General features: G+C 42.8%; 1 protein-coding gene across 4 annotated transcripts in view; it reads right to left on the bottom strand.

Moving 5' to 3' along the window:
* Positions 1 to 613: 613 nt before the first annotated feature.
* Positions 614 to 25203, bottom strand: part of LOC121397771 (chromosome-associated kinesin KIF4-like) — a 51084-nt gene continuing 26494 nt past the window's right edge. For 2 of the 4 annotated variants that reach the window (XM_041575240.1, XM_041575241.1), the window contains 5 exons: positions 24676 to 24753; positions 13446 to 13550; positions 12025 to 12174; positions 7446 to 7562; positions 614 to 1490 (listed from right to left, as the gene is read on the bottom strand). In XM_041575240.1, coding sequence (XP_041431174.1) covers positions 1293 to 1490; positions 7446 to 7562; positions 12025 to 12174; positions 13446 to 13550; positions 24676 to 24753 — 648 coding nt within the window. In that variant the 3' untranslated portion in view covers positions 614 to 1292. Of the gene's footprint in view, positions 1491 to 7445; positions 7563 to 11666; positions 11774 to 12024; positions 12175 to 13445; positions 13551 to 24675; positions 24754 to 25203 lie in introns of all 4 variants that reach the window. The other 2 variants (XR_005963912.1, XM_041575242.1) reach the window with 2 other exon arrangements.

The raw sequence follows: 25203 nt of genomic DNA, 5'->3' as shown, positions 1-25203 counted from the left end.
GACATTTTGTTGAAATGGGCCATTCGGGTATGGATCTTAAATATATGGTCCTAGAAAGGTTTATATCCTTTAGCCATGAAAATAGAGACAGTTTGTATAAATAGGCCTTACTGGAGCAACATGGCTGCTTGCATATTGACAAAGAAGTAAATTCCTAAACCTTGAAAGCTAGCAACAAGTGCAAGGTAGCAAAGTACAAATGTATTAAAAGGGCACTTATCTTTCAAAATTTGCCCCCCCCCCTCCCCAACAGATTGCAAGTTAATAGAACCCACTTTCTGGTTAGGGGAAACTGCCTTCCCCCCTCAATACTATGCCACCCACTAAGAATAGTGCTGCAGCTTTTACCCATTATGCATGTGCCACTAAACATGGCTGCCTGCTCCACTCTCCTGATGCAGGCAGCATATTGCTAGCTGGGGGCATTTGGGGGGCAATAGTACAGGTATGGAACTGGTTATTCAGGTGTCCTTCAAATAAATATGAAGCCCTAAAGGTTTGGTGTTAACTCTTTAAAAAATGTAAAACAGGTGGTAACATTACCCACTTGTTTCCCATTTAAAAGGTAAAGAGACAATGTGGGATAGGAAATAACTGACTAAACAGCAAGACATTTGTTTATATATTTTATTAGCAATAAAATAATCAAAAATATTTGAATAGCCACATTGGACTCATTCACACTAAAATTTCAACATAAAAGGGGACAGGAACAGGAAGAGACAAGACTTAGACACTTACAAGTTTTGGCAGGCACAGGTTTCAGTGGTATCCATGATAAAAGACTACTGACCAAGACAAGGCTGCCTGTTGGGCAAAGACTTTACAACCTGTATGAATCAGCCACCAGCCAAACTGCCAAGACGATGCAGGGAGTGTTAATTGGCTAATAGCTGTTTTGGTTGCCATAAATTAAAACAAAGATGGCTTTAAAACTTCAACATTTGACTCCTTGCCTTCCGAGTAGAAAAAAAGTCAGTGTTAACAGTGTGTACACTGTAAATAGGGCCAAACACAGACACGTTTTAATACACTTAGGGAATAGAAACAGAAATACAGGGCTTGCCCACTACACAAAACACATGTACAAATCAAGTTAACATTTAATTTGTAATTGCTAATTTCTAAGTGTGTTTCAACTGTCCGTAGCATGTGCTACCAACAAAGACTGCATTGGACAATCAAAATCTGCCTTGCCTGGGTATGCATATCTGCATGGTTGTATTGGTCAGAGCATTACGCAGTGCTGGCACTAAACATGGAAACAGCAGGACGAGATAGACAGGCATGATCTATTTATCCTCTGTAATTGCCGAGCAGCCAGAAAAGAAGCTGGTGTTGCTGTTGCACAAGACTTTCTTCTTCTTCGTCAGGATGGAAGTCTGGTTCTCTTGAGATTCCATGACAGATGCAGAAGCTGAAGCAGTGCTTGGCTTGCATTGCAGCTTGATAGACAGAACCTGACCAATGTCGCTAATCTCACGCAGCACCTGGGGATAGAAAGAAAAGAAACGATTGAGCCTGCTTGTCCAATAAGCAAACATGGCTTGGCAGTCGTTTGTGGTGCACCGCTTTATCACTGGCATTATTCCCTTTAACCCCACTACAGGTTATATAGGTTAGGAAACAGGAAGCGGTGTTTTCTGTGTATGCTGTGAGTGCTGGGTGCAAGGAGGGAGTAAGTGCAAATAACTGACTGCTGTGTGTTCTGAGAGTTATCTGACTGAGACAAACAGCTGAATCTTTTCTCTGTTTTGGGTAAACTGGTAGATACATTTAGGGCATGTATTTTTCTTTTTCTATTTTAGCCTGTGAGTTTCTAATGGGAATATTTTTTAAAGTTAATAAGGGATTGTTTTTTTTTTTTTTAACAAACAGCATTTTTTTCTTCTCTTTACCCTGCTAATTAAGGGGGGGAGAAGTTAATCAGGAAAATTCTGAGCAGGCTTTGTGTTCTGTGGTTTGATACCTCTATAAATCCTGTGACTTCAAAGCGAGTGTGAATTAAGTGTTAAACAGTGTTAAAAAACTTTAAGGCGTTTAAAACTAAAAGGCGTTTGTGAGGAATTGCACTTGGGAGACTAAGTACCCAGTGTAAATATGAGTGCAAGTGGGTTTGATAGTATTACTAAAAGTGCGTGTCTTGTCACATGTATGTGGTGTTGGAGCAGCAGTTCCATGCAGTATTTACATATAATATGTCTGTGGGTTTTCATCTTGGAATCTGAACTGCAGACTCTAAAGCTGGCCATAGATGCAAAGATCTGATCGTACGAATCGAGGATTCGTACGATTTTCGGAACGTGTGTGGAGAGTCCCGACATTTTTCGTCCGGCGGAGATCGGTCGTTTGGTCGATCGGACAGGTTAGAAAATTTCTGTCGGCTGCCGATAATATCTATGTGTGTATTGCCGATCGTACGATTTTCAGTGGGAGACGGTCACTAGCTTTGGTTGGACATAGATATCGTACGAATGCTGTCAGGGACAGAACATTGCTGATCTGTTCTTTTACTAATCTGACTGGTAAGACTTTGATCTGAATGGTTAGCGGCGGGTCGGGAGATGGGGAAAGTCCGATTGTACGATGATTCGTACAATCGGATCTTTGCATCTATGGCCAGCTTAAGTGGGGAGCTGGCAGCACTGAAGGTAGCAGCAAACGGGGGGGGGGGGAGGAAAGGAGGCTCACAGAGAAACCACTGGCAGGGGCCAGTGGAGACTAAGGGAGGCAGGTTTGTTACAGTTATGAGGGAAAGTAGGGGACAGAAGGGTAGGGGGGCTGGACCAGCGTTTCCAAAACAATAGATTCGCCATTTTGGCTGAAGATGACTGGGAGTTAAGCTCTGAACTGGCGTGTATGGAGCAGGCTGACTCTCAGAGCACCCTGGGAGGCAGTGGCTCCAATACGGGTGGTGGGAGAAGCACAAGGAAGGAAAAAGGCAGGTTTTATTTATAAGGGGTTCAATTATTAGAAAGGTGGATAGGGTAATCTGCTGCAAGGACCCTTCATGCCGAACAGTCTGCTGCTTGCCTGGTGCTAGGGTTCAGCATGTGGTGGAACGAGTGGACAGATTATTGGGAGAGGCTGGGGAAGACCCAGCAGTCTTGGTACACATAGCTACCAATGTCAAAGTTAGAGGAAGTGGTGAAATCCTCAAGAATGATTTTAAAAAACTAAGTGTAAAGTTGAGGGTGAGGAAAGTAATTTTCTCAGAGATATTACCTGTGCCACAAGCAACGCTAAGAAGACAGTGGGAGCTTAATGCCTGGCTGAGAGATTGGTGTAGGGAGTAGGGTTTTGGGAGAACTGGGCTGATTTCTCAGTCGGCTACAGGCTCTTTGCTAGGGATGGGCTGCACCTCAATTATGATGGTGCAGCTGTTTTAGGAGAGAAGATTGCTAGAGGATTGGAGGAGATTTTAAACAAGGAGTGGTGGGGGGGAGGGTTCAGTAAAGGATTAAGTGGAAGACAGGTTAGATGAGATAGTGGGCAAACAAAGAGAAAATGGTAGAGGACCACATGTCATTTGTTCAATATGGTACCAGTATTAAATGTATGGTAGGAAATTCATGGTAGTTTGTATAAATAGGCCTTACTGTAGTAGGTAGGTAAAATGGAAGAACTGGAAGGAAAATTATGTGATTAGTGTGGCCGAAACATGGCTGAATGAGTCGCATGACTGGGCAGTTAATACAGTATCAGCGGCTATATTTTGTTTTGGAGGGACAGAGGCAATAGAAAAGGAAGAGGGTATGTCTATTTGTTAGGCAGGATTTAAAAGCTTATATAAAGGAAGAGGTAATGTTAATACATGAGGGGGCAGAAGGCTTATGGGTGGAGTTATTCACCAATTGTAAAGAATCCAGCAAATTAATTGTAGGAGTATGCTATAGACCCCCTAATGTAAGTGAGGAGGAGGAGGCTAAGGTCTTGATGCAAATAGAAAAGTAAGGATAATGGGGGATTTTAATTACCCAGATATTGACTGGATCAACATTAATGCCATCAGTTAATGGGAACAAGTTTATAAACTTGTTGCATGGCAATTTTATGGCACAGGTTGTTGAGGAGCCAACCAGATAAACATGCTATTCTGGATTTAGTGATCTCAAATGACCCAGAACTTATAGCAAATGTGCAAGTCACTGAACCCCTGGGTAATAGTGACCATAATGTTATTTAATTTAATGTCTGTTGCAAAAGAAACAAACTGGGGCAACAAAAACCATGAATTTCAGAAAAGCTAATTTTAGTGCCTTGAGGGCTGCCATTCAGAGCATTGATTGGGGCATTATGTTTTAAGCTAAAACACAGAACAGAAATGGTTGTCATTTAAAATTATTAAATCATTACTGTTATCAATTTATTCCCTTAAGAAGTAAATGTAGAAGCACCAAGAATCACCCTATGTATAATATAGAAGTAATATATGTAATATAGAATGTAATATAGAAGTAGAGAAGTTAATATGAAAGAAGAGAAAGGCATTTCAAAACTACAAGTCTGTTGGGACAGAAGCTGTATTTAATGAATATAAACACTATAATAAATATTGTAAAACAATCTGGAAGGCAAACATAGGAAATGAGGAGTGCATAGCGGCTGAGGACAAGACTAACCCCAAAAAAAGTTTTTTAAGTGTACGAATAGTAAAAAGATGCTAAATCAGTTCTTTTCTTCAGTGTATACAATAGAGGAGTTAGTTCCCAGGTTCACTTCATGGGTGCACTGATGGCTCAGCTCAAACTAGTCAGTGGCCGACTCATGATATGTTTCAAAAAGCTTTTATAAAAATGAATGTAAACAAGGCTCCAGGGCCAGATGCATACACCGCCGGGTTCTAAGAGAGCTTATTTCTGTTTTAGACAGGCCCCTTTTTTTGATTTTCTCAGATTCGCTTTTATCTGGTATGGTACCTATGGATTGGAGAAAAGTTGATGTCATTCCAATATTTAAAAAGGGATTATGATCTCAGCCTGGCAATTATAGGCCAGTAAATTTGACATCTGTGGTGGGCAAATTATTTGAAGGCTTGTTAAGGGATCATATCCAAAATGTTGTCCCTAGTGAATGGTATTATGAGCAGCAATCAGCATGGCTTTATGAAGTATAGGTCATGTCAGACAAATTTGTTTTTTATGATGAGGTAAGTAAGATGCTGAACAGTGTGGGGGGGGCAGTAAATGTGATTTGGATTTTGCCAAAGCGTTTGATACCGTGCCCCACAAACGACTGTTTCTAAACTAAGGTCTGTTGGGCTTAATAAATCTGTTTGCATATGGATAGGAGCAGAGCCGGACTGGGAGTAAAAAGCAGCCCGGGCAAAAAAAATCAAAGCAGCCCATGTGTAAACACACAATGCTCTTGTACTCAGACACACTTGTAAATTGGGTTAAAGCGTATATATAGCGTAAATTGGGTCACAGCATCTATGACTACAGCCCAGCTCGGATCGGATCTGCGAAGCTCAGAGAGCAGTGGCGTAAATAATGCAGCCGTCTCCCTGCAATGCTGGGACCCTTCAGGAACCTTCCCCCTCCCGGCCTTAGTTACGGCACTGTATTGAGCGCTCCTTCTCCCAGTCCCTCTTCCCCCCCCCCGCACAGAAAAAAAAAAAAAAGAAAACAGATACCGCCCTGGGGGAGGGCTTCAGATCAGTAACTTAGTCAGATAACTGTTACTGCACGCAGAGGGGAACAATAGTGAGAGGAAAAAAGCACGTACTTGATTTTGCATACGACTAAAGTTTAAATCCACAAAGCAGCCCATTTCAGCAGTAAATGCAGCGGCCCTTCTGGCATTTGCCCGAACAGGCACATGGTCAGTCCGGGCCTGGATAGGAGACCGGCTACAGGATCGGGTACAGAGGGTGGTTCTTAATGGTACATTCTCTACTTGGAGTAAGTGGGGTCTCTCAGGGCTTGATATTGGGTCTACTTTTGTTTAACTTGTTCATTAATGACTTAAGTAGGGTATTGTAAGTAATGTATCAGTGTTTGCAGATGACACAAAACTATCCAGCCCAATAAATTCCATCGAGGATGGGGAATCCTTGCAACAGGATTTTGACAAACTGGCAATCTGGGCAGCTAAATTGCAAATGAGATTCAATGTTTATAAATGTAAAGTCATGCACCTGGGATGTAAAAATATACAAGCCACTTATACCCTTAATGGGACTGCACTAGGCAAATCCATTATGGAAAAGGACCTTGGAGTCCTTGTAGATGATAAACTTGGCTGTTGCAAGCAATGCCAGTTAGCAGCATCAAAGGCAAATAATGCCCTGAGCTGTATTAAAAGGGGCATTGATTCACGGCAGGAAGGGGTCATTCTTCCACTGTATAGAGCACCGGTAACACCCCATCTAGAATATGTTGTACAGTTTTGATCTGCAGTGCTCAAACAGGACATTATTGAATTAGGGAGGGTACAGAGAAGGGCAACTAAACTGTAAAAGGAATGGAAAATCTTAGCTATGAGGACTGAAGACTGGCCAAGTTGGGGTTGTTCACGATGGAGAAGAGGAGCTTAAGGGGTGATATGATAACTATGTATACATATATAAGGAGATCATATAATAATCTCTATAATGCTTTATTTACCAGTAGGCCATTCCAGCTGACATGGGGAACCCATTAGGATATTCGGAAGGGGTTTTAAAAGTAAGGCTGTGAAGATGTAAGATAATTATGTATAAATAAATAAGGGGGTCATATAATAATGTCTCTAATGCTTTATTTACCAGTAGGTCTTTCCAGCTGACACAAGGTCACCCATTCCGATTTGAAGAAAAGATGTTCCGCCTAAATATTGGGAAGTGTTTTTTATAGTGAGAGCTGTGAAGGTGTGGAATTCTCTTCCTGAATCAGTTGTACAGACTGATACATTAGATCAGGGATCCCCAACCTTTTGAACCCGTGAGCAACATTCAGAAGTAAAAGGAGTTGGGGAGCAACATTAAAAATATTATCGGGGTGCCAAATAAGTGCTGTGATTGGCCATTTTGCAGCCCCTATGTGGATTGTCAACCTACATCCAAGGGGGTGGAGAGCAACATGTTGCTCACGAGCTACTGGTTGGGGATCACTGCATTAGATAAAAGGGGTTGGATGGCTTTTTAGCAAGTGAGGGAATACAGGGTTATGGAAGAAAGCTCATAGTACAAATTGATCCAGGGACTAGTCCGATTTTCAGTTTGGAGTCAGGAAAGAATTTGTTTGGCTTTCTCTGGGTCAACTAGCAAGTTAGCCAAGTTAAAAAAAGTTAAAAGGTTGAACTTTATGGACGTGTGTGTTTTTTTCCAACCTAACTTATGTTACTTACTATGTTATGGGTGTTTACCAAGACTCTGGAAAACAGATTTTAGTCAGAAATATGCATTTTAAATAGTGTGTTTTTAGCATGCATTCCTTATGGGATACTGGCTATATAGAATATACCTTCTTAGTAGGTGTCACGCAGGGTGGAGTGAAGAATGACCCACCAGCTGTTACATCTGGGTAATCGATCTTTGAGTTCTCAGATTCAAGAGACTGATCTTCACGGTTTCCTTCATCCTACAGGAAAGGCAACAGGTTGGATCAGTTAGAATAAGTCTGGGTATTGGCATATGTATGCAAATCTGTTCCCTTTCTCTGGCAAGCTGCCATGATTATACAAGTAAATGATGAAAGTGCACAATAAGACTAATCTCACAGTATGGTATTCTCAGCCAGTAAAGTGGTTTAATGGATTTGCGATCATTTGTGGGCAGATTGCAGTGGATTGGATTGGCCTCGTTATTATGATGTGCATTTCCCATGCTTGTTAGCCAATAAAGTTGAACTGGTGGAGTATGTCCCACATCGCCCATGCCACCTACTCTATTGATTTAAACATGAAGAGCTGATATGACCTTTGTGTATAAATACTTTCAGTGCACTCTTGTTTCTTCAATTTTCTGTAAAAGGTATTTTAAAGAAGGGAATAAAACCCGGCATTATTTGCCTTAGGGATGGAACCCCTGGCAAGGGACATCAGAGAGCAGGTAGACATCCAGGGCCTCAAAAAGACGGGGAATACAAAGTCTTCCTGATTGCGGATGACCTATTGGTAAATGTGACAAAGCCTCTTACCTCTTTACCCAATCCAATGAATTTTCTGACAGAATTCGCAAAAGTCTATGAAAAAAAAATCAACCCAGACAAGTCTGAAATGTTGCTATGCAATATGCCGAAACATACTGTTAAATTATTGGAGCTTATTTTTGGTATCTGAGAGTTAAAATAACTACTGATCTGCCCTCTATATACAAAGCCAATTCCCACCTAATGCTTAAATCTTTGGCACAGGACCTACAACAATGGGACAAACATAGTACTGTTACCTAAAATTCTCTACCTGTTTAGAATGCAGGGCCCTTGGCCCATTGTGGGTACAGATGGAGGATGACCTGATATATACATACCTATCCCAACAGATAATATGGCTACCAAAGATACCGTACGATAAACTTATATGTGGAGTACATTACGGAAATGGTTCCATCTCATTTCCATTTCCCTGTCACCACTCCCCTGGTAAAGAATTGGGACTTCTCCCCAGGTCAGTCAAAACGAGCCCTCATGGTGGTACAACAAGGAACGGAGTATACTACAAATATTGACTGGAAAAAACAGGACTACCATTGAGATCCTTAAAGACAAAAATAATTGGTATAGCTACCAATGAAAAGCTTACTTACACTGAAGAATGACATGGCAGCTGGATCCCTTGGTTAGCCCATAAAAAATGACTCCCAGCTTTATCTGGCCTTCCACTCGTGATGAGGGATATATTCAGGAGGAGGACAGTAACCCAAATACTCTAAGTCCAACACATAAGCAGTAAAAATAACCCCCCACCATCATACAGTTGTTATTGTTTTAAGTATATGTCAATCATATGTCTTTCTTATTTCATTTTTCTGTTAATTTTTCACTTTTTTTCTCACCCCTTTTTGTTTTTTTTTTCCCTTTTCTTTTTTACTATGTTACAATTGATGACAGGGTGCCGAAACAAGCGGACAAACCATTTCATGTGTAATGTAAATCAATAAAACATGTCAGTTTAAAAAAAAAAAAAAAAAAAGAAGAAGGGAGTAAAGGTAAATTCTTTTCTGCAAGTGCCTTCTGTTACAGCACAAAGCCTTGAGAGGACGTGGGCATAGGGAGTCAGTCGGTACTTAGCGGTTATGCCTGCAAATGATGCCAGGGTTGGGCATTGCTACTGCTGCAGAAACTATTCCTATTTTCCCCAGCCTATCCAAGATTTATGTCCGGTGTTTGGAAAAGAGGTCGGCAGCTCTCCAACACGCACATATAGAAGAAACGACGAAACACACAATGGCAAGTGTAGCGGGGCAAACCCCAGGGTGTTTAATTCATGTCAATGATGTAGCGTTTCAGGGGCGCACCCCTTCGTCAATTATACTTATCAGCGTGCATCAACATATCTTTATAATTAAAACAATTACCCAATTAAGAAAAAAACAGTGTGAATCCCTTTTAAAACTATATATCAATTATATCAAACTCTGTTTTTCTCTTCGTTTTCTTTTTATAATCCCTGTGTCCAGATTTCTGTCCAGAAATCCAAAAAATAACTTGTCATGATACAGGCCTGTAATAGTTAATAAAACAGGCCAAGGTATCATGAGAAATATTTCTGCCAACATCTAAATCAGACACATAACAGGCCTCTTTTCACTATGGTCAGAGGGGTCAGAGATGTAATGCCCTCCTCCATGCCCTGACTGATAAGAGCCATTCCATGGGGAGGGGGAAGCCCAAGGAGTGAGAACTTAAAGTTCCCAGCAAGACCCTCAAACGTGAAGTGAAGGTCACATATAATGTATCCTTAAATATGTTTATCCTTACAGAACCCATACCCGTTGTACCAACAGTATAAAAAACTGGTGATGGGTTCAAGGCAATTTCAGATTTCAAACGAGTCCAAACATGACTAGGTTTGGTACTCTGTATATTAGATGTGAATATCTGGGCAGGGGCAGGTCACACAGTATTGATGTTTAGTATCTATGGAATCCCTGAGAGAATTAATAACCAATGAATATCATCTCTCTCCTATGTTCCAATGAAGAGTTATGGTCATTATATTCTTGGTCCAGTTCCTACTCACAGGAGGTCATAAAAACTCAATCTGTGTCCTGCTAGGCCATGCCCCTTGCATTCCTGAGGGAGGGGGGAGTGTGCAGTTACCTGATGCCCCGAAATCACTAATAAATAGTCAGCTCTTCTGACTAAACTTTGGATTTACTTTGGAGGACCAATTGCGATTGGAAGTTATCCCGTTTGTTTCTCCTTGCCTCCAGGACCAGGAATTCTATATCTTTGAAGTTAAGTATAGGTTTTCCATGTTTTCCCTTTTATTTTACAACTGTTTGTAATTGTATTATTGAATGTATGTCTCTTTTTGTAACATCTTTTTGTATATTGCACTGTTATACCTTTTATGATATTAAAGAGAATTTAATAAGATTGTCTTTGGTGCTCTAAACGAACCTAGCCTGAAAGAGTGTAACTGTGAGCCTTAACCCTCTGCATGCTGAAGTACTTGTTGAGTCAGTAGGAACTAACTGACTATAGTGAGAGAGTGTTTAATGCATTGGTGTATTGTGAATTATTACCTGTTAGAGAGAACAGGGGAATAGCCACATTAGGTTTCTATCACCTGTGAATGATAGATGGTGGCAGCGAATGAGTTTTGTGGGTGTTGGTTGGTGTTTGGGGTGCTTTTGTGTAGTACCGTGACCGTGACATAACTAAAGATCCAAGTTATGTCCATTATCTTGTGAAATCCGATTCAAAAATCAGTTAATACCTAAAACCAGTGAATAAGTTAATTAGCAATATATATATATATATGTGTGTATATATATATATATATATATATGTGTATATATATGTGTGTGTGTGTGTGTGTGTGTGTGTGTGTATCTATATATATATATATATATATATATATATATATATATATATATATATATATATATATATATATATATATCTAATGCTGAGATTAAGACTACAGACAAGTATCTACAGGTCCCCAAAATTTTTTGCAATAGTTTCTTGCCAAAAGTGCCTAGTGAACAATTACTGCAATTCTCAGCATCCTTCCAACAGACAAATCTTGAGGGTCGGTGGACTGGGGATCGCTAGTAATTGTAGTTCAATGGATGGCAGGTCATAGGTTTCCAATGCCTGATGCATATACTAATATTACAGACATTATTCCATCAGATTTGCAACCCAGACTTTCTACAAAGCCACTACATCGTTATAATTTTGAAATATTTAATGAAAATAGGATCACTGCAGCGTGCAGATTCAATAGACTATGGATACGTTTTAATAAGAATGACTCCTTCACATGAGTGCTTGTGCAGAGCCAATTGGTCAGGACTGCATCCATGGCGCTACATGGAATCTTTCATAGCCTGGCCAGATCTAACAGCCCTTAGACATCAAACAAAATACATTAATTTTGGTTCGATACACAGGATCGTTGGCTGCAAATCTGGTCAGGAGAGACTGATTCAGCAGTCAATGCATGGGCAACGTTAATAGTAAATACCGCAGTAAAGGCAGTCCAGAAACATGAAACTGCCAATTGCTTACCATATGGTTATCTCTGTTACGACATTTGGATGGGTCACAAAAACAATCATTTTTTTGGTTTTCCTGCAGCCACACATTTTGTTACCACAGCGAGCCTTACAGGAGCACTGGCGATAAGGAAGAACAGGAAGTTATAAAATTAACAGAGTAAAGTACAGTGAAGCATTTTTAAATCTGAAATATAAGATGAATATCAGATATACCATTAGCAGTTAGATGGAAGAAATGTGAATGTAACTAAGCCCTCTATTAATCCAAAGCTTGGTAAGCCAGAGAGCAAGTTTTGAGCAGCACTGCCCAAGTGAAATCTGAACGGTACCAACCATTGTTGTAAGGCTTTACAGTCTTTGCTGCTTACCCTGCTTGTCAGTTTCTTGCTCTGTTTTGAATTATATCCAGGTTCCCAGTTTTTATCATCGCATTCCTCCTCCTCAGATTCAGACTCAGACAGCAGGTCCTCTAGGATAACCGCAGAAGTTTTTGCATTTGTCCGCCTTTTGCCTCTTGGCTGGTATGGAAAAAAGTGCAGTTTTTTTTTAAAAAATCAGAAGAAGCAATTTGTGTCAGAATTAGGATTAAAGATGGGTTTGATGGGGTTAAAGGACCAGTAACACCAATTTTTCTATTTAAAAAATAAAAACTACACCCTCCAAATAATACTCATGTCACACTGAATGTTATATATTTACCTTGGATTTAGCTTTTAAAAAAAAAAAATAAAAAAAATTGCCTGCATGCTCTTCAATGAATTTTGAAAAAAGGCGGTAAGGCGACCAGCAGCTGCAGCTCTGTGCGCGGCCCCGACAGCTCTCCTCACATGACTTCTGGAAGTCGCTTCAGAAGGGCTGCTTCCGTGGCTCACGGAACGGCTGGGGGAGAGCCACACACGTCTAAGGGCTGCTTCAGAGGATTGCTTGGGAGAGAGGCACAGCTGACAGAATGGCTGCATCTAAGGATTGCCGAGAAGAAAAGGCTGCGGTATGCAGAAGAAAAGGCTGAGAGAGAGAGGAATGCGGAGGAAACACAGAAGAAAAGCTTTGCTGAAGAAAAGGCAGCGGTATGTGTATGGAAAGGCTGCTGTATGTGAAGGGAAAGGCAGAGAGAGACAGGAATGGGGGGGCTACTGTTAGTGAAGGGAAAGGCTGAGAGAGATAGGAATGTAGCGGGGGGAACGTTGCGGTATGTGAAGGGAAAGGCTGAAACACAGGAATGGAGGGGGGGGGTTGCTGTATGTGGAGGGAAAGGCTGAGAGAGACAGGAACAGAGGTGGGGGAAGGCTGCAGTATGTGGAGGGAAAGGCTAAGAGAAACAGGAACGGAGGGGGGGAGGCTGCGGTATGTGGAGGGAAAGGTGAAGAGAAACAGGAAAGGAGGGGGGGAGGCTGCGGTATGTGGAGGGGAAAGGGTCAGAAAGAGAGAAACGTTGAGGAAACAGAAGAAAGGCTTTGTATAGCTTTGCACAGGGAAAGGCTGTGTAAGGAGAACGTTTAGACTTTGGCAGCTCAGAAGCTGCTTACGGGTAACTAGTGACGTCACAAACCAGGAAGCTGGAACATGAAGGGGCTCAGCAGCACGCAGGAAGGGGTGAAGATGCTTTTCTAGTGCTGCAAGATGGCGTGGCCCCTTGGACTCCATGAGAAAGCTGCAGTTTCCATTTTTTTCCGTAATAGAAAGGAGGATGCAGCTGCAAATTGGGTGTTACTAATGTAAGTACATTGACTGGGTTCCCTAAAATGTGTTACTGGTCCTTTAAGGAGTAAAAGTATTAAAGGAAAGTTACCTTAGGTGGGATGAAGTCGAAGGAAGAGTCTGGTGAGCATATTACAGCTGCTGGTAGGATGTTGTGCAGCTTCTTCCCACTTGCAACGTGAAGAAGGGCTAGTTTCTATTGGGAGTGTAAGCCAGTTAAAGGGGGAAGTATGCGCCTATATAAAAAATCGTTCTCCATTCGAGCTGAGCTTGATTCTAAGCAACTTTTCAATTGGCCTTCATATTAGAGAGAGAGAGAGAACAATGATGGATCAGCACACTCTTTGATTCTTGTGAATGAAGTGTTTATTTGTAACACAGCATTGTATCCGATAAAGGTCCCCCAGGAGAGACCGAAACGTTGGATACAACGATGTTACAAATAAACACTGATCCTTCATCATTTTGCATCAAACATATTGATCGTGCACCTCTGTCTCATAAATAATTGAGTGCAGACAATTGCTCTTTAAGTCTACAAATACATTCCTAATACAAATTTTTTATTACTCGTCTATTAAGGCCCTCTCCTATTCATATTTCAGTCTCACATTCAAACCAGTGCATGGTTGGTAGGATAATTTGGGCCCTAGCATCCAGATTGCAGAAATTGCAAACTGGAGAGCAGCTGAATAAAGTGCTACATAAACTCAAAAACTACAAGTAATAAAAAATGTAAGCCAATTGCAAATTGTAATTACACCACTATAATTTCCTTATTTTACATCCAGTGAGCCTCAGTGAAGCAGCTTGGAAAATGGGCACTGTGTCCTTGGAGTAACTTCAGTATATACTGTATATGTTTATATGGGCAGGCTCACAGGAGTTGATTGGTGAATTTCACACGTACTTAAATAAAAATATACATAATTTAACTTTTTCACTGGAGCACAATCACTTGGAGATCAATTTCCTGGATCTTAACCTAAGAGGCAATTGCCAGATGGGGAACATTGACTAATATTTTTAGGAAACCTACAGCGGGTAACACCATTTTAAGCGCCAGTAGTTGCCATCCCAAACATACTATAAGGAGTATCCCTTATAGCCAGTTCGTTAGATATAGAAGGAACTGTAGTCAGGATGCCACCTTTAAAGAACAATCGAGATCATTGGGCGATAGACTACGCAGACAGGGCTACTCCAAGGAAATCATAAGGACATCCTATGATAAAGCAGGAAGACTGCCTAAGAGAAATAGTATTCACCCACATCTTTATTCTAAGGGAGAGGCATTGGCTGCCAAGGGAAAAACGCAATCCCAAAACGAAGTATAGTGAAGAATATAGTAGGATATGTGGTATTATCAGGAAACAACTTACAGTCCTATATAATGACGTTAGGCTGAGACACTGAAATCAACAGACATCAGATTCATCTCAAAAAAGGCCCCCACGTTACAAGTAATCCTAGTGCCACGGGTAGAACATTCCAAAACTATGGCTTTTACAACTGCAATACCAAAAGAGTAATTTACTTACTGGAATGCAAATGTTGCGGAAAAAAATATGTGGGACGCACAACACGTTGCCTCAAAGAGAGAGAGAGTCAGAGAGCACATTAGGGCAATTGATTAAAAAGATGAGGGGTCCCCTGTGGGCAAACACTTTGCCTTGTGTTCTTCAAAGGGCAGGCCCGGATTTGCGGCAAGGCCGCATAGGCCCGGGCCTAGGGCGGCAAAAAAATAGGGGCGGCATGCCGCCCAGCCGCATTATGGGGACGCGTGCGTCCCCATTCAATTACAGCAGCTGCGCCGGCGAACGCCACCGCGCTGGGAAGTGGAGGTGAGGTGGGCGCTAAGACCGCGCGGCCGCCTTGTCGGACCGCGCGGCCTAGGGGCGCCGGTCATCGAAATCCGGCGCTGTCAAACGGCACCCAAGATCTGGCAGTCAAAGTTATTGAACAGGTCAAGACACCTTTTAGAGGAGGTGACCCACTACATTCTATAAATTTAAGAGAGGCATTTTGGATCCTGAAACTTGAAACGAGAACACCCAAGGGCCTTAATACAAGACATGATATTGTATACTTATATTGATAAATGTTAAATGTACTGCACATAATTTCAACATACAAGGATTAGATATAAGAATGGGTACAGGATAGTTCATCCCAATCTTGAGCGTACACACATAGATTTGTGGTTCGATACATCTATATAAAGTTCATCCATACACGTTTAAGTGAGATCTGATTATAGAAAATACCACTATCCCCTGGGACGAGGCTATCTCACACATATGCATATGGTTGAAATAACAACGAGATGAGATCCGTACACTAAGAATACATAACTGAAAATAAAAAAAGTAAAAAATAATAAAGAATTACAATATATATTGACCTTGAAAAAGGTCCTTGTGTGGGACCGAAACGTTGGATCAATAAACTTTTTTTTCCTTTTTATCCAGTTGTTATTTAATCAAATCCTGTGAGTGCCATCACCTTCTATCTTTTATATATATATATATATATATATATATATATATATATATATATAGTATTGAAGTCAATACTTTAGTAATTATTATACAGATAATCAAGGCACATACTGTACCCCCTCAGATGTTTTTATGTTTGATTTTTAACAGTGAATTTCTAATTTTATTGGAACAAATAAACAATGTTTTAGCAGTAATAATGACAATGACCAACAGGGGTCGCCATAGTTTAATTGTATATAAGGCACATGTACGATTCACTCTGTAAGCCTATGATTAAGGGAGTGTACTCCCGAAACACTTAAGGCCATGTATCTCTGAAGATCCTTGCAATAAAAACCTGCTTTTACCCGGAGTGCCGTCCTCCTGTTCGTTTAGCATAACTTCAGTATAGCCTTCTATGGACTGTTAGAGGCAAACTTTCTGCACTGGATATAAAATGAAGGTCTGCGGACAATGATATTTTGTATGGGTATAGCTCAGATCAGGATTGATTTTTGAATTATGATATCTTGCTTTACCCCATAATATGAATGCTTTGAGTGTGTAGCCAGGTATAGTGTTTGAAGGTATGTAGTAGGATGATGCACTTGCAACAATATCTTCCAAGCACTGTACACGTCTTAAATTGTGTGCTTTGAGGTTTTTTTTTTTAAATTTGATCATATAATAAAAATGTGTCAAGACTATCCTGTTTTAATGAAAGCGAGATACTGTAGTTGGGGGGGAATGCTGCAGCTTTTTTTTTTGGGTGTACTTCCATATAGCTAGCTATATATTGCTATAAGGAGATTTTGTGTACTCACCGTTAAATCTCTTTCTCTTCAGTCGCTTGGGGGACAGAGGGACAATGGGATATAGCTGGAACCACTAGGAGGCAGGGCACAATAAAAAAAAATAGAAACTTGATCCCTCCTCCTCCTGCTATACCCCTCCTCTGTAGGCAGAGACACTCAGTTTGTACCAAAGGAGAAACAGGAGGTTATTAATAATCAACAGAAAAACTGATAACTAATTACAAGAAGAACAGATGGTTGAGTCAACCAAGTCTGAAGCCAAGAGAAGGCCTCTATCCAGGGAGGGAAGCCCTGTGTCCCCCAAGCGACTGAAGAGAAAGAGATTTAACGATTTTACACAAAATCTCCTTTTCTCTAGGTCTGCTTGGGGGACACAGGGACAGTGGGAATGTACGAAAGCTGTCCCCTGAATCAAGGGCGGGAAGTAGAGGCCTACGTGGAACCAGCCACTGCAGCCTGAAGTACCTTCCTGCCGTAGCGGGTGTCAGATGACGCAAAGGTGCCAAACTGGTAAAATTTGGCAAAAGTATGGATTGAAGTCCACGTTGCAGCCTTGTTTCGCTGAGGCTTGGTTTAGAAAAGCCCAGGACGCATTCATTCCTCTGGTGGAATGTGCCCTGATTGAGTCTGGGGGAACCTGACCCCTGTGATGAATAGGATCTCTGGATGGCCTGTTTTATTCATCGGGATATGGTGGTCTTAGTAGCTGGTGTGCCTCTGAGAGTGCCTGAGGGAAGGATGAACAAAGAGTCCGATAGACGGATGTCCTCAACCTGGTGCAGGTAAAACTTGAGGGCCCTAACGCGGTCGAGGGTGTGCAGTGCCTCTTCCTTCGCATTGGAAAGGGATGGGCAGAAGGTAGGAATCGTAATTTCATGGTTGAGGTGGAAAGTGGAAACCACCTTGGGAAGAAAGAGGGAGAAGTATGAAGTACTGCCCTGTCGTTGTGGAAGGTCAACAGAGGAGACCTACAGGAGAGGGCAGAGATCTCAGATACTCTCCGTGCTGAGGCAATAGCCAGTAGAAAAAACGGTTTTCCATGTGAGCCACTGAAGTGGAATAGAATCTATGGGCTCAAAGGGAGCGTGTTGCAGGGCACGTAGGACTAGAGTTAAGTCCCAATTGGGCACCTGTGAAAGTACCGGGGGGGCTTTATGTGGGCCATTCCCTGGAACAGGATGGAAGTGCCGAAAACAGAGATTTCAGCGATCCGAGGGACATCTATAAGGATGTCCTGTATAAAGGCCAGAAGGTGTGGAGTGGAAAACTTCAGTGAATTGAAAACATTATGTTGGCACCACAAATGGTAAGTGGACCAGACCCGATGGTACGTCTTGGCGGAGACCGGTTTGCGGGCTGCACGCATGGTAGAATGACAGAGTCAGAGAACCCCTTCCGTCTCAGGATCGTGGTTTCAGTAGCCACGCCATCAAATTGAGGTTGGCAGGACAGGGGTGAAGGATTGGACCCTGAGAGAGAAGGTCCAGGATGAGAGGCCAAGGTTCCTCTACTGAGAGATGTACTAGATCCGAGACCCAGGATCGACGGAGCCATGTTGGTGCTATGAGGATGAGAGTAGTGTTCTCTCTCTGAAGCTTCTTGATCGTTCTTGGAATGAATGCGAGATGGAAGTCCCAGGGAGAGGTGAGGGCGTCTGCCGCCAGATGGTTCCTGGACCTTGCAAGAAGAGTGGAACTTTACAATTGTGACGTGATCGACCTCTGGCGTCCCCCATCTTTGAGTGATCTTGTGGAAGATGTTGTCCTTTAGAGGCCACTCGCAGGGATCTAGGGATTGTCTGCCGAGATAATCTGCTTCCCAGACCTGGAATGAAGATGGCTGACAGGCGAGTCGAATTGCCCGTATCTCAAGAAGTTTGATGTGAAGACATTGTTCCGATAGAGACCAGCGACCCTGCGCTGACCGACCCTCTGCACTGCTCATATACTGATGCACTGCTCCCCAACCGGAGAGGCTTGCATCTGTTGTGAGCAGTCGCCATTGTGGATCCCCTAGGGGTCTGCCCCTGGTCAGGTGACTGGTTTGCATCCACCAGAGGAGACTCGAGTCCTGCGGGATAAACAAAATTCCAGGAGAAGGGATTTGTGCCTCCAGGCCGCAAGAATATTCTACTGAAGCTCCCGGAGGTGATGCTGGGTGAAGGGAACTGCTTCTGTCGTCGAAACCATGACTCCCAACACCTTCATGTAGAATCTCACGGTGTGGGACTTCGAGAGGAGAGACCGCACGAGGGTCCATAGATGCTGGACCTTGTCACAGGGACAGTTTGTGTCTGGGTGTTGAACTGCATTCAGAGGAAGACCATGGATTGACTCGGGGTTAACGAGGACTTGCCTAGGTTGATGAACCAACCCAACTCCTGTAACCGAACCATGGTGAAGTGCAACGCCTGCTGGGCCACTGCGAAGGAAGGTGACTTGATCAGGAGATCGTCCAGATAAGGAGTTAGGGAGATCCCCCTGTTGCGGATTAGAGCAGTGGCCACCGACATGATCTTGGTAAAGACACGAGGGGCCGAAGTCAGGCCAAGGGGGAAGGGCCGTGAGTTGGAAGTGGCAAATCGCAAGAATCTCTGATGGGGACAGAAAATTGGGACATGAAGGTAGGCGTCCTTTATGTCCAGAGAAACTAGGAATTGGCCTGGGGACATGGCCGCAATGACAGACATGAGGGATTCCAATTTGAACCTTCGCGGTCGAATTAAGTATGGAGTTCCTTGAACCCAGGATTGGCCGAACAGATCCATCCTTCTCGGCAACTACAAACAAGTTTGAGTAATAGCCTCGGAATCTCTCCTCGGTCGGAACAGGGATGATGACCTCTGAACGGAAAAGCTTGCCGATCCTGTCGTGCAGCGCCTGAGCCTTTTGATGCCCCTGAGGACATCTGGACACGAAGAACCGGCGGGCGGGAGAGACGTGAATTCTAGGTGGTAGCCCTGACTCACGACCTCGTGTACCCAGGCGTCTTGAGTCAGATTCTTCCAGGAGTCAGCAAACCTGCAAAGTTTCCCCCCCTACGGCTAAGTCGCTGGAGGGAAGAAAGGACGAGTAATGCAGACGTGGGCTTGCAGCTTGCGGGACTGCCAGGATGGCCTGGACCTTCCAATCTCTGCAGGTGGTGGAGTGTCGTTAGAGACTTTTTTGAAGTCCGCGGTCCACATTTTCATCCAGAGAGATCTGTGAACTGCTACCGACAAGTCAAGTCGGCTGAAGTTCTGCTAATCACCTGTAGCGCATTGAGGGAGGCTTCACATAGGTAGTCATTAGCCTCCTTGATTTGCAAGGCCAAATGAGTGAGTTCTTCACGGGGGACCCCTGTGGCAATCGCTCGGCATAAGACTTCCGACCAAGTTTGGACGGCTCTACTTACCCAAGCTGAGTCTAGAACCGGCCGGAGGGAGGTACCTGAAGCAGAGAAGAGGGAACTTAGAATGCCCTCAAGCTTCTGGTCCATGGAGTCCTTGAAGGAGGCTGCATCAGGAACTGGTAAGGCAGTGTCCTTAGATAGTCGAGAGACAGGCGCGTCCACTGAAGGTGTGGAAGTCCACTTTTCCGTTAGATCCTGTGGAAAAGGATATAGTTTGAGAAAACGGCGGTTAGCCTGGAAACCATTCCTGTTGGATAATTTGCTCAAGTTGAGCATGAGAGGGGTTGATGAACCAACCCAACTCCTGTAACCGAACCATGGTGAAGTGCAACGCCTGCTGGGCCACTGCGAAGGAAGGTGACTTGATCAGGAGATCGTCCAGATAAGGAGTTAGGGAGATCCCCCTGTTGCGGATTAGAGCAGTGGCCACCGACATGATCTTGGTAAAGACACGAGGGGCCGAAGTCAGGCCAAGGGGGAAGGGCCGTGAGTTGGAAGTGGCAAATCGCAAGAATCTCTGATGGGGACAGAAAATTGGGACATGAAGGTAGGCGTCCTTTATGTCCAGAGAAACTAGGAATTGGCCTGGGGACATGGCCGCAATGACAGACATGAGGGATTCCAATTTGAACCTTCGCGGTCGAATTAAGTATGGAGTTCCTTGAACCCAGGATTGGCCGAACAGATCCATCCTTCTCGGCAACTACAAACAAGTTTGAGTAATAGCCTCGGAATCTCTCCTCGGTCGGAACAGGGATGATGACCTCTGAACGGAAAAGCTTGCCGATCCTGTCGTGCAGCGCCTGAGCCTTTTGATGCCCCTGAGGACATCTGGACACGAAGAACCGGCGGGCGGGAGAGACGTGAATTCTAGGTGGTAGCCCTGACTCACGACCTCGTGTACCCAGGCGTCTTGAGTCAGATTCTTCCAGGAGTCAGCAAACCTGCAAAGTTTCCCCCCCTACGGCTAAGTCGCTGGAGGGAAGAAAGGACGAGTAATGCAGACGTGGGCTTGCAGCTTGCGGGACTGCCAGGATGGCCTGGACCTTCCAATCTCTGCAGGTGGTGGAGTGTCGTTAGAGACTTTTTTGAAGTCCGCGGTCCACATTTTCATCCAGAGAGATCTGTGAACTGCTACCGACAAGTCAAGTCGGCTGAAGTTCTGCTAATCACCTGTAGCGCATTGAGGGAGGCTTCACATAGGTAGTCATTAGCCTCCTTGATTTGCAAGGCCAAATGAGTGAGTTCTTCACGGGGGACCCCTGTGGCAATCGCTCGGCATAAGACTTCCGACCAAGTTTGGACGGCTCTACTTACCCAAGCTGAGTCTAGAACCGGCCGGAGGGAGGTACCTGAAGCAGAGAAGAGGGAACTTAGAATGCCCTCAAGCTTCTGGTCCATGGAGTCCTTGAAGGAGGCTGCATCAGGAACTGGTAAGGCAGTGTCCTTAGATAGTCGAGAGACAGGCGCGTCCACTGAAGGTGTGGAAGTCCACTTTTCCGTTAGATCCTGTGGAAAAGGATATAGTTTGAGAAAACGGCGGTTAGCCTGGAAACCATTCCTGTTGGATAATTTGCTCAAGTTGAGCATGAGAGGGAAAGGAAGGTGAGGACCTGCTTAAACAAGGAGGTACTGCAACTAGGTTCAGGCTCCTTTAATACTGAAATGAGGGAAGCAATGGCCTCTGAGGAGAGTTTGGGCTGATTCCTCTTCCTCTTGGTCGGAACTGTGAGATAGTTCACCATCAGACAGAGCCGGATCCTCCTCGGAGTCAGGCGGCAGGGATGAAATAGTGATGGACTCCGCCTCACACTCATCCTCGGAAGGAGAGGGGGCTCTACATTTTGGAGGCTTAGGCCGAGGCTTATCTAGCCATGCTAGCAGTTTATCTAGGGAGAGAGCCAATTTAGGAATGCCGGCGGCAAGCTTAGATGCCCATTCTGGGGGAGGCTGGGGTTCCAGGGGGGTGGAGTCCCGGGGCTGGCCTGATGGGTCCCCATGGGAGGCTTGGCTTACCGGAGGACGGAGTTCTGAAGTTTCCGAAACTGCCTCAGATGGCTTGCACGTGGAACACAGAGGGTCCTTGTGACCAGATGCAGCATTTGGCACAAGCTAATTACTTAACTGATTAAGTAGTTGCTGGCCTGGAAAAAAGGTTATCACCTGGACCTTCAGACATGGTGTACACAAGCTGTTCCTGTATGAGATGAATTAAGTTAACAATATATATAATGTAGGTTACATATATATATATATATATATATATATATATATATATATATATATATATATATATATATATATATATATATATATATATATATATATATATATATATATATATATATATATATATATATAAACTGAAAATGCCTCCCCAGGGTACTGCTGGGAGCAAAGACTTGGAGGAGAGTAAAGCCTGATAAGGCAGTAATTACAAAGCCTGCTGCCTTGTGGCAATAGCCAAAAACCCCACTGTGTCAAAAGCACTGCCCTGTTATGTTCTTATAAAAAATAGGGGGGGGGGCTGCGCTGCAGAGAAGCTGGAGAAGAGCTCTGCCCAGCGTGGCGAGTCTTCTAGTAATGGAACCTCCTCCAGAAACAATGGGAAGTAGCTGCCTGGGCGCACAATGGAGAGTGCGAAGAATGGCCCCTCCCCTAGCAGTGACGTATGGTACGCCTTAGAAAAATGGCGCCTAAGGCACTGGCGCGCACTTTTTGGGTTGCGCACAGGGTGTGCGTACAGTAAGTGAAAGACAGCCCGGTGAAGTCGCTCGTAAAATAGTGGTGCGCAACCAGTGCTAAGCCCACAATAACTCTCTTGCGCTGCTGACAGTGAGGACAGTAGGAAACATAAGTGCCATTCCCATTGCCTGCCTGTGTGTTTGGTGGAGGCTGATTAACATACTGATTGGGTCTGAAATAGTGACCTGCAGGTTGCAACAAAGTCTCCTATACTGCTGTGCAAGACAGATGGTTTGTGAAGGGGGGGGGTGCTCAGAGAGTGAATAGGCTGCTATTAAGGATATATGCTTACCTTAAATGAGCCACGGCAGGAGTTCCCATCAATGCTGGATGGTCAGTGCAGAGCACAAGAGACCCCGGTAACATCCTAGTAAGTAATGGATCAGACTACTCAGTGTAGCTGTCCATGTCTATAATGTGAAAGAATTGTAATGAAATAAAAATAAAAGAGCAAAATAAATAGTAAAATACTCCTGAATGCAGGAGACGGTCCTAACCTCCTGAGGACACAACAAAACTGAGTATCTCTGCCTACAGAAGAGGGGTATAGCAGGAGGAGGAGGGATCAAGTTTCTATTTTTTTATTGTGTCCTGCCTCCTAGTGGTTCCAGCTATACCCCACTGTCCCTGTGTCCCCCAAGCAGACCTAGAGAAATCGCCTTTAGTGTTCATCTAAAGATGGGAGAATCTGACCTGTTTCACTTTGGCAAGAAAATTGAGAAATTGCAAAAAAAATGCCAAATGCACTGAAATCAATGGGCATTTAGCACAATAATTTGCAAACCACGCATCTTGACTTATTTAATATACATTAGAGTCTATGGGATTTTTTTTGAGGCAAAACATTTAGCTCATCTCTACTCCTCTCCCATCAAATCAAGGATTAATATTTAGGCATGTCTTCACCTTGACCGTGTGCTAATCTGTATTGGCACAGAGAGCCATATTTATGTGCATATTTGTGCCAGAGTTGTTCTAACAAGTACAAATGAAATAATTCTTTAATTCCTCCATGAAGCTATGCCCTCTAGCGGCTAAACCGTCATGAAGAAAACATGTTTGGTGAAAAACCACCAGTCATTTAATTGTTAAATGTTCTTTCAGAAAAAAACATGAAATTTGGCAGGACAACTTCCTATGCAATTTTGACTGAAAACTCTTATATAGGTTGATATAAAATATGAGGTTTCCCTTTTGCACTGAATATGGGTGTGTTGAAAAAACAGGCAATACAAACATTAATTAGTATGCTAATATATCAAATATCAGTGTAGGTTACTTTATATAATGTTTATTGCTACAAACACATCACAATAATTTCAGGCAACATAATGAATGCTTTAGTGGCTAAGTATGCTCTCCTGCATCAGTGGTATAGTGAAATACTTGCTATTAAATTCTAGAATAGTATACTTTTTGTTCATCCCCTTAAGAGCTTGGCTGTAAGACCAAAAGGTAAGAGGTACTGGATATGGCAGACATGGGTCAGTATGTATCACAGGCCAGTCAGTAAAGGTCAGAGTAAAGGGCAACAGCTCTCTACCACTTTATGCGTGACAGGCCAGTAATGCCACTGGGCTAGTTAGGATATGCAGTTGGAGTAAAATCCTTGCATATAAGCAAGGTGGGTGGACAAGCCAGTAAATACAACTGGTGTTATGCAAACATGCATTACATGGAGAATGAATACCACTGTCATGCTTTTATAAAGTGCAAACACATTCAATAGCACTGTACAATAAGTTGATATAAACAGTGAACAAACAGATAACATACAAAAACAAAATTCAGCAATATAATATTAGATAAAATTAGAATATTCTAAACTAAAGATACTTAAAGCAACCTGGATTTAAACTCCATACTCTACCAGTGCCAGTATGCTCACCTGTTTATACATGTCATTCTCTTGTAACAGTTGCTGATTCTTTTCACATAATTCCTTAATTTTCTCTATTTCTTCATCCTAGAAAAAAAAAAAAGAATGCAAGGTCAAAAGTAACATTATCATAAAGCCAGTCATTTATTTAAACAAAGGTGGTTTTGATGATTTTGTATTAGGATGGTCACACAAATAACATCTGCCAAGGTGATCAGCTTTGGGTGAAATATAGCTCACTGAGGATGTGTCACTCACCAACCCATTTTGAGAGGTGCTCACATTCAGTTGTGTTTAGAATAAGTGTAAAAAAAGTGAATAAAGCCCAAAATCCTTATAATAGCTTATATATATATATATATATATATATATATATATATATATATATATATATATATATATATATATATATATATATATATATTATATATATATATATATATATATATATATATATATATATATATATATATCTGGAAGTGAAAAATACAAACAAACCACCCCTTTTATGTGCTCAATCTGGCGCCAAATTTCCCT

This window comes from Xenopus laevis, chromosome 8S (genome assembly GCF_017654675.1).
Source record: "Xenopus laevis strain J_2021 chromosome 8S, Xenopus_laevis_v10.1, whole genome shotgun sequence".
Classification (NCBI taxonomy): domain Eukaryota; kingdom Metazoa; phylum Chordata; class Amphibia; order Anura; family Pipidae; genus Xenopus; species Xenopus laevis.
Note: the sequence above shows the minus strand (reverse complement) of the source record. Positions and strands in the feature narration are given on the sequence as shown.